We start from the raw sequence: 9,691 nt of genomic DNA on the forward strand, positions 1-9,691 counted from the left end.
AGTAACCATTCTACTGAAATTTGCTTCCATTATTCAACACAAGACCCACAACAATATGAACTTGGCTCTGATACCACTATGTTGGGAGAAAACAAAACAAAAAACCAATTCGAAATATCTGAATCCGGCACAAAAATAGCAGAAGTAGTTTATTCTCCCTCTTTGTGTCAACCTATCAGGAAGCAATTTAATAGAGCACAATATATTCTGAAAATAATCTGAAAACGATGATCCAACAATCACACAACAAGGCGACAGCAAATTTTTAACGTGGAAAACCTTCCCGATGTGGAAATGAAAAACCACGGGACTGTAGTCCACCAAATATCTCCACTATCAACAAATAATGGGTATACAAGAGTTCTCTCTAGATAGAACTAGAGGCAAACAATCAAGAACAACTTATAAATAAGCTTCCTTGGCAACCAAAGATCAAAATACAAAGTTTAGGAAAAATCTCACCAAAAATGGGTACTGTTCACGGGCCAAAAACCAGAAGTAGAATACTCCAAATCTGATCTCCACCGTCCAGAATTTAGAGTCTTGAGTTGTGAACTCGCCTACCAAATTTCAGCTCAATCGGACCACAGATGCATGTTGATCGGATAGTTTGATCACTGCTGGACAGAATTTCTCCTCTCCTCTCTGTTTTGGTGGCTGCTGCTACGTCTCTTTATGTGTTACAGAGAAAGGGTTTTTGTCATCCTAAACTCATGGGCCAGATCTTTTCAAAAACATAACCTCTCCATGTGGGCTTTGGAACTCACATGGGATTTACTAAATATTTTGGGCCATCCTCCACATAGGAGGGAAACCCAACCCAACGTTTAGACCATTACAAATCGAACAATCCAGCCAATGATTACTGAGACGGAAGACTTTTCTGCTCGCCAGATGTACTATAGAGGCATTTCCAAGAAGGACATTTCCATAGAGAGAGGATTGTGATTGGGATGCTTCTTCACTAGTTGATTGGCTACTCTTCTCTTCTTGCTTCTTGTACACAAGATGGACTCCAAATTCCTTCACTTGAAAATCTTCATCTCCAATCACTGAAACATTTAGTTCATCGCCACCTTCCAACTGATTTTCAAACTTCCAACAACTTTACCACATCATATCCTCATCAGCTTTTGGAATGCCAAAGACATACGGGGAATGACTCCAAATCAGACTCTTGGTCGTATTATTGATAATAGTATGTGCGTTACGCTTATAGTCAGGTTCTTTCGTATTATTGGAAAGTGCATAAATAGAACACACACTCAAGGCTTGAATTCTAAATTGCGATGGCACAATAAAAGATGTTAAAGATCCTGTATTTTTAAGATTAAACGATGCTGGAATCTTGCTTCCCGGAAGATAAGTGTAAAATATACATTCTTCATGACATCCCTATACCAAAGAAACCATAATTTAACCATTATATATATATATATATATTGAGAGAGAGAGAGAGAGACCTGTAGAGGAAGCTTCCTTTAATTCTTTGAGCACCATCTCTTTCGTTTTTGAACTATCTCTGAGTACCGTATTGAAAGTGTAACAGTTGGGCTTCCCATGGATCCTAAGTTGGGCACGCCCAAATTATTCATTATCTCCACGTCAACATTCCCTATGGGTTCTAACTTAAAGGAGCCCATAACCTCTACTAAATTGTTGCACATACCAAAGAATAGAAATGGTCTCTAATGGTCCATCACAACAAATTGATTCTCCCATATGTTATTATATTGCATGGTTGATGTAGTTAAATGCAAAGCACATTTTGAGTGGTACAACTTGCTCGAATTCTGGCACATTATATATGCATCATAAAGGTTCTTGAATTCTGTGGTTGATGGAAATGATTGATATGTTACTTTCTCCAACAATGTACATTTAATGACCGACAATACTTTCAAATTCTGCTCCACTGTAAGTGATTGAAGCCTTTCACACTCATCTAATTTAAGAATCTAAAGTCCAGTAAGACCTCTAATGCAATTCGAGAGGCTACAAAATAGATTATTGCTTAGATTTAATATCTTCAATGAGAATAGGTTGCTAAGATCCTTTGAAAAAGCATCCTCTGATAAATTGCAATCCACAAGACTTAAGTGTACCAAATGCCGTGGTAAAAGAGCACATGAAATTTCTACACTTTTTCTTGGTTTCAATAGAGAAGGCCAGATGAATGAATACCATGGTTTGACCTCCTTAGTGGTAGAGAGTAATTGACTTACGACAATTCCATCTGCAATGAACTTTGTTAAAGAATCCATAGTCCTCATCTCTATTGGCAATTCCTTTATATTTGAGCAACCTGAGATGTCAAGTGTTTCCAAAAATTTTAGCATATCAATGCTTCTTGGAAGCTTCCTTAGATTTTTGCAATCTTTTAAATTTAATAAAACAAGTCTCTGAAGGTGTCCAACAGATTCATGAACCTCTACCAGTCGTGCACAATTTTCAAGTATTAGTCGCTCAAGATTGGGTACTTCCAAGAAATTAGGAGTTTCGGAAAGGCAATAGGAATGACTAAGATCAAGGATTTTTAATGACTCAAGAAACTGTAATAGAAAGAAATGTTGGTTATTGTTTCTTTTAATTCTCAAACAAAATTGAAATGAAAATAAACAATGAGTAACATACCTTGGCTCCTTCCCAAACCTTTTGCAAGTTGTTATACTGCATGTCAAGAACCAGGTTATCCAAATGGAAATCATCGCATATAGAGTTGAAAGAGAATCCATGCCAACACAACCATTGTAATCCTTTTGGAAAATTTTCAAAGCTTCCATTGACTTGTAAATTTTTTAGTTGCAAAAGTTTTAGTTTGTGCATCCTTGCAAATGCATCAACTTCCAAAGCTATCTCATCTGAATTTCGTAGAGCAATGCCTACTGTCTGCTAGGAGAAGATGCCAAAACGACGTCTTTTAAACGAATTTCCTACATTTGACATCAAAGATGTGTCGAGGAATTCTTCAAAATGACGTTTTCTATTGACAACAAAGACTGTCCTGTTATATTTATCTTCCAAAAAATTCATATCAAGTATAAGACCTTCAATTTTTCCTGTCCCCTGACAAAGAATAATAGGGAGAAGACATTGATCAAGAAGAGTAATGCTATACAAACAATTTTTTATTTTTTATACACAATTCTCATACAAAATGATTTAACTTTTTCATTTAAAAAAAAAAAAAAAAAAACCAATGTAAATGATTTATTTATTTTTTTATTTTTTTGTTTTTTGTATGAAGTTTCGAAGTTTGGATCATTTTTTGATAGTTAATAACAATAGAAATACAAACAAATAAAAATGAGAAGAAGGATTAATTCTTACAGTATTTTCTCTCAAGACATTGAAGGAATCCTTATGATTCCAAAGTCTACTACGTTCTCCAGGCTCCTTAGGTGATTCTTGACGAACAATTTCTTTTCCCATTTCTTCAACCAATTGATGCATCACCAACTTTTTGTGTTTATCAATCATTAACAGACATCTATCAATGAGATTTTGAATCCCAACCATTGTGTAAAAATCACATCCATCTAGAATTTTAATTACCCAATCTTCATCCATCCCAACAAAGAAACAAGCAACATGGAGGAATAAATTTTTGTCGTGGTCATCCTGTAAAGAGTCATAGCTTATTTTGAGTTTTTCAATGACTTGATAATTAGGAATCGCTTTCAATTTCGCCAATTGACTTTTCCAAACATTTAAGCTTTTCCCTGACAGAGAAGAACCCAAAATTTTTATAGCTAACGGAAGCCCTCCACAGTATTGTATCACCCTTTCTGAGACCTCTATGAAACCATCAATGGGACGGTTTTCCCCAAAGGCATGCCAACTAAAGAGCTCTAAGGACTCATTGTAATCCAAATTTCCAACCTTGTGAATGTGGCAAACTTCATGAGCCCTTAGCAACTGCTCATGTCTAGTGGTTATAATGATTTTACTACCTTGAAAAAGCGAATCTCGCATTGCAAGTATTGCATCTAGTTGGTCTATCGTACCCACATCATCAAGAATTATAAGAACTCTTTTACAACGTAATGCATCTTCAATTTTAACAATTCCTTCTTCAACACTATACAACTTTTTCTTTCTTCCCTTTAAAATATTTGAAAGAAGTTGTCTTTGTAATTGAAGTAAACCATTTGGTTGTTTTAGAGTTTCTCTTACATTTGCAAGAAAACTGCTACCTTTGAACCTTGAGCAGTTCGAATTATATAAAAATTTGGCAGTGGTTGTCTTCCCTATTCCACCTATCCCACAAATTGTGACTATACCAACATCACTAGACCCATCTTGTAACCAAAGCCCAATATTTCTAGCTCGAGAATGTATTCCAATCAAGTAGGGGGAATTGCCTAAGATTGTGCGTCTTAGTTTGTCTGAAACAACTTCTACAATTTTGTGGATAAATTTTGACTCGAGTCTAAAGACAAGATCAAGATTAAAAATAAAGCACAGTAAGAATGCAATGACTTGAAATTAATTATAAATTCTCATGCAATAATGAACAAGATGACTATCTTATTTATTGTCTTTATTGAAACAATTAGACGAGTCCTAGATGAAAAGAAAAGGCCTTTTACAATCATTGTTTTGGATCAATACTATTTTTTCTAATATAAATTGTTTTCCCTGTTTTGCGTTTTATGAGACTATTGTAAGCTAATACGTTATTAAAATTTTTGAAGAATAATCTAATTTTTTTCAATAAAATATTAGGACTAATAATACCAAGACCCCTCAATTATTGGTAAATATATATCATTTAAAGGAAATATTATTTTACTCCCCAAACTTTCACTCGTTTTTTTTAATTTGACCCCTAGACTTCGATTAATATCAATTTTACACCCAAAATTTTAAAATTTTGATTAGGTTGGCCCCTGCCGTCACATTCCGTCTATAATTGGACGAAATATGCTGACGTGACACCAAAGTTTATTAGAAATTTCATTTTACCACCCAAACTATATCTTAAAAATCAATTTGTCCCCAAACTATACCTTAAAAATCAATTTACCCCCTACTTCAGCACATTCTGCCCAATTGTAGACAGAATGTGACAGCAGGGGGCCAAATTGATCAAAATTTTGAAAATTTAGGTGTAAAATTGATACTAATCGAAGTTTGAGAGTCAAATTGAAAAACACGTAAAAGTTTGGAGGGCGAAATGATATTTTCTCTATCATTTATCTCCTCAACTACTAAAAGTATATCACTTTCACCTCTTTGTACGGTCTTTATAGTTAAGGGTGTCAGTATATACAAGTTCATAAATAAAGTAAAGTAATACTAGTTGATGGGGTCTATCTTGGTGTAATTAACTCAAATTTTTATGATTGGAAATGAACAACCATCTCAAAAAACAACACTGCTATGTACCTTGAATTTGATCTTGGCTCGAATGGCTCGAATTTTGTTTTACCGGTCATCCGGCCAGTCGTCCAGCAAAGAGGTTGACAACCGCGGTCAATAATGTGACAACTGTGATAGACAAGTACTTCACCCGGTTGTCCGGGTGGTCGTCCTGCCGGTCAACCAGTGAATACAAATTCCCACCATTCGCGCCTGAAGCTCTCGAGACCTGAAGCATTATTTTTCCTCAAAAAATCATAGTTAATAAATCAAAGTTTTATTTGGGTATTATGAAGAACTTCCTGTGACCCTATACCGATTTGAAAAGAAACCGACTGGATGTTCCCTCGAGGACAATTTAACTTCTATATTTGAGGTTATATTCTAAAAATTAAAAGATGTCAAACTCTTGAAATTTAAAATAAATAAAAAAAAGTTCATCCCAAATTTTGATCAAATAATTTTTAATCTAAAAAGCCCTTGTATGAAATACTTTTAACTACGAAATCCCAAAAAAGGGTGATGTAAGTAATGCTTAGCTAAAAGAGCAAAATTACCTGTCAGCTTGATTTTGTAAATTCATCCCTGCTAAATCTGCAGCTTCTTTGAGTGCTGCCCTCCTTTCTTGCATCTTGCCCTTCCAGTCATCTTTTCTTTCACCTGTTTCTGAATGGAATTTCTTTTCATGCCTCATGAATGATTTTTTGAAGCTTCCCATTTGCTTCCTCACATGGGATGGATTCACGTGACAGAAGACAGGTAGCACTACATGGCCAGTGGTCTTCCTACGTTTGAGGATCATCACAAGTTCATCAAGACACCAACTTGGAGAAGCATGGTCTTTTGAGAAGACAACCATTAAATCCTTGACTCTTGAATTGCTTTCTGCAACTCAAACTCAATATTTTCACCTCTTTCAATCTCGTCATCATCTCTGAAAGTGCGAAATCCTGCATGCTTCAAAGCTGTGTAGAGGTGGTCAGTGAACTTCTTGCGAGTGTCTTCACCTCTGAAACTCAAGAACACATGGTAACTACATGGAGAATCGGAACAGGAAGCGTCTTGGGCTCTAACAATCTCCATTGGATTAAAGCTACACAAAAAATTAAGGACTGAAGCAGTGCTATGGGTTGGGATGAATGCTATCTGTCAAGGCACCGTTGATATCTTCTTCACCTTATAAATCCTATCTTTTTCATATCAAAAGTAGTTCATCTATAATTCAAGACAATCAAGCTTTTTTAATTTGTGGTTTGCATTTGTTCTTCAATTTAATCAGATTTGATTTGTTTCTTCTCATATATAACGCTGTTGATATTTTCTTCAACTTTTATAAATCCTATCTTTTTCATATTAAAAGTAGTTCACCTATGATTCAAGAAAATCATGTCTATCACATAACTTAAATTAATTAAAATAAATCGCACTCTCAATTAAATAAATTAATAAAAAATATATAAACCCACAAATATCTATCACGTTATTTTATTTTTTTTAAAAAAGTTATTAAATAAATTAATAAAAAAATATAAACCCACAAAATATATTAATATAAACCCACAAAAAATATAAAAATATAAAAATTACAAATATCCATAGTTTATCACGTTATTTTAAAAAAATCAAAAAAAAAAAAAAACCCACAAATATCTATAACTCAAATAAATTAAAATATATATAAATTACAAATATCTAATGTCTATATATCACATTATAACCAAAAAAAAAAATCTTCAAATATCTGTAACTTAAATAAATTAAAAATATACGTACAAATTAAAAATATCCAATGCCTATCACATTATTTTAAAAAAATAAAATAAAATAAAATAATAAAAAAAAAGCCACAAGGTTTATTCCTACAATATACTCATGTATATCCATCATCCACAATTCACTCAATTAGATGTCTATCACGTAAAATCCAATAATATCTATAACTTAAATAAATTAAATAAATTCCATTCTCAATTAAATAAATTAATAAAAAAAAGTGCACATCCACAAAAAGACACTGCTTTGTGTTTATTTTGTAATTTAAAAAAATCTAACAATAAATCAAAATAGAATCCTCTTTTTCCTTTGTTTTTTTTTTTTTTTTTTCCATGTATAACAATAATTTGATTATGTTATCTTTGCTTACTTTAAAATTATTGTGCTATAATTTTCTTTACAAAAAGTTAAATTAGCTCCTCAATAGATGTATGTTGTATAATAGATTTTTTATTTTTATTTTTAACATACTTACAATAAACAATGAAATACTTATTGAGATTTTTTATTCTTCATCTTTTGTATTCTAGTTTATTGAAGAATAAGATAAGCAAGCTTGTGGTATCAAAACATGTCAGCACCAATTGGACAACCATTTGATATTTCTAGGTTTGAAGTTAAAATACAAATTTTTAGATCTTTAATTACATACTATTTTTATAAATTCTATAGCAGATGTTATCATGTAGGAGTTGATAATTTTAATGTGCACAATTAATTAAAAACAATTATGGACTATCATGTTTGTGGGTTTTTCTAATAGTTGACATGATAAAATCGTGAGAGGAAATTGATGATATAATTTGTGCTTAAATTCTTGATAAAGATAAAGATCTATTAGCATTTCAAACAGTAATGAGGGGCACGATACATGGTCCCTGTGGCAGTGCTAACCCTAATGCCCCATGTATGGTGAATGGAAAATGTTCAAACTATTATTTGAAGAATTTTTGCAGTGAAACGAGTATTGATGAAAGTGGATTTGCCATCTATAGGCAAAGGGATACAAATAAAAAATACATGGTTAATGGATTTGAAATTGATGATGGGTTATTCCATACAACCGTGATCTTATTGTACTGTATGATGCTCATATCAATGTTGAGCATTGTGCACGCAACAAATTGATCAAGTACTTATATAAGTACATACATAAAGGTCCTGATCGTGCAACGGTTGCAATTGAAGATAATGTTAATATTCAAGTGGAGCAACGCATTGATAATGAAAATATTAAAGTCGAACAACAACAGTAGCAACAACAAAATAATGGTTGTGAAGAGAATGAAGTGAAGCAACAACACAATAATGAGCACAATTAAATCAACACTCTTCATAAGCAGTGGCGGAGCCAGGAATTTAATATAGGGGGCACCTATTAATTATAATCTCAAAATTTTTTCTTTCCCAATCAATAATAGTAACTAATAATAATTTTTCGAGCTAATATCAAACATTAAAAATTAATATTCATTGATCAGATTGTTTGAAAAAAATAGTTTGAATATATTGATTTTGGTTTAACAAGTCTTGACATTTACTCGAAGCTTGATTATGAGCACTATTAGGACCTCCAACATGAGTCTGAATTTTTTTTCTTTTTTCTTCCAATTTGAGAAACCCTCACCAACAAAAGAATCACCATCAGCTTGATCTCCAATATCGGGTTTGAAAAGATAACAACATAAACAAAATGCTCCATTTTTTGCTATGCTATACTCCAACCAATTAGAAAATTCACTAAACCAAGCCTAATTAAATCGCCAAAATTTTTGTCCAAATGATTTTTGCCGAAAATTATGATCACGAGGTTGACAAGGACCTTTTTGTAGATATGCCCTACGAAAAGGGTCGACCTTTGTGTGTTGTTGAATCTGGAACTTGCTGCTGAAATTTAGGGTTGACACCAGGAGTTCCAAGGGTCAACCCTTGGCTACAACAAACATTAATGTCCCAACTTTTCTTCTTAAAAGTCGACACCACTGTCTTAAGAATCGACCCTTGCGTGTTTATTTCCAGATTTTTGGGTTCGACTGGGCCCTACTTTTGGGGGGTTTGGACTTATTCTTTTCAATGACCTTAGGGCTATTTTTTTACTACTATAAATAGATCCAAAACACGTCTCTCTCATTATTTTCTTCCCCTTTCTCCTCTCAAACCGAGAGTCTCTCTTCTTTCTCTCTAAACTCAACTTTTTCCCACTTGGATCTTTAGATCTACTCACCTAGAAGCATCTTCTCACCTAGGTCCTTTGAGAAAGGTCGTAGATCGTGTCAAGGTCATCCTTTTGATCCAAGGGCTTCGAGGTTTCATCAACTTTGGGTTTTTCCGAGTCTTCTTTCCACTTCTTTGAGGTAGGGACACTTTTACCCTAGTATTTCCTTATTTTAAAGAGATTTCATAGTGTTGTTGTGACTTATGAGCTAATTTGAGGATATTGTTGGATTAAACCCATGTTTTACAGAAATAAATCATTTTACCTGACTTTTGCTTGAAATTTCTTAACTCTTCTTTTGTAAAACATGTATATAAATGTTATTAAAATCCATATCTA

At 33.2% G+C, this 9,691-nt stretch overlaps 1 protein-coding gene across 1 annotated transcript; it reads right to left on the reverse strand.

Moving 5' to 3' along the window:
• Positions 1-777: 777 nt before the first annotated feature.
• LOC114273009 (disease resistance protein RPV1-like) lies at positions 778-6,223 on the reverse strand. Its single transcript, XM_082871679.1, has 7 exons — positions 5,922-6,223; positions 5,559-5,593; positions 3,331-4,481; positions 2,938-3,066; positions 2,635-2,889; positions 2,226-2,552; positions 778-1,083 (listed from the first exon to the last, which is right to left on the reverse strand). The coding sequence occupies exons 1-7, from the start codon at positions 6,221-6,223 to the stop codon at positions 778-780; spliced, it is 2,505 nt and encodes an 834-aa protein (XP_082727805.1).
• Between the last annotated feature and the right edge of the window lie 3,468 nt (positions 6,224-9,691).

The sequence above is a fragment of the Camellia sinensis genome, chromosome 5, assembly GCF_055761805.1.
Source record: "Camellia sinensis isolate YWXY chromosome 5, ASM5576180v1, whole genome shotgun sequence".
Lineage (NCBI taxonomy): Eukaryota > Viridiplantae > Streptophyta > Magnoliopsida > Ericales > Theaceae > Camellia > Camellia sinensis.

Bases quoted from the DNA above. Each gene is read 5' to 3' on its own strand.
- LOC114273009 (XM_082871679.1), bottom strand. From the start codon at position 6,223: ATGGTTGTCTTCTCAAAAGACCATGCTTCTCCAAGTTGGTGTCTTGAT. The intron at 5,594-5,921 runs GTAATTTTGCTC...ATAATGCTTCAG, and splicing joins TTACAAAATCAAGCTGACAG to GTCTCGAGAGCTTCAGGCGC. The intron at 2,890-2,937 runs GTAGGAAATTCG...TTCTCCTAGCAG, and splicing joins ACACATCTTTGATGTCAAAT to ACAGTAGGCATTGCTCTACG.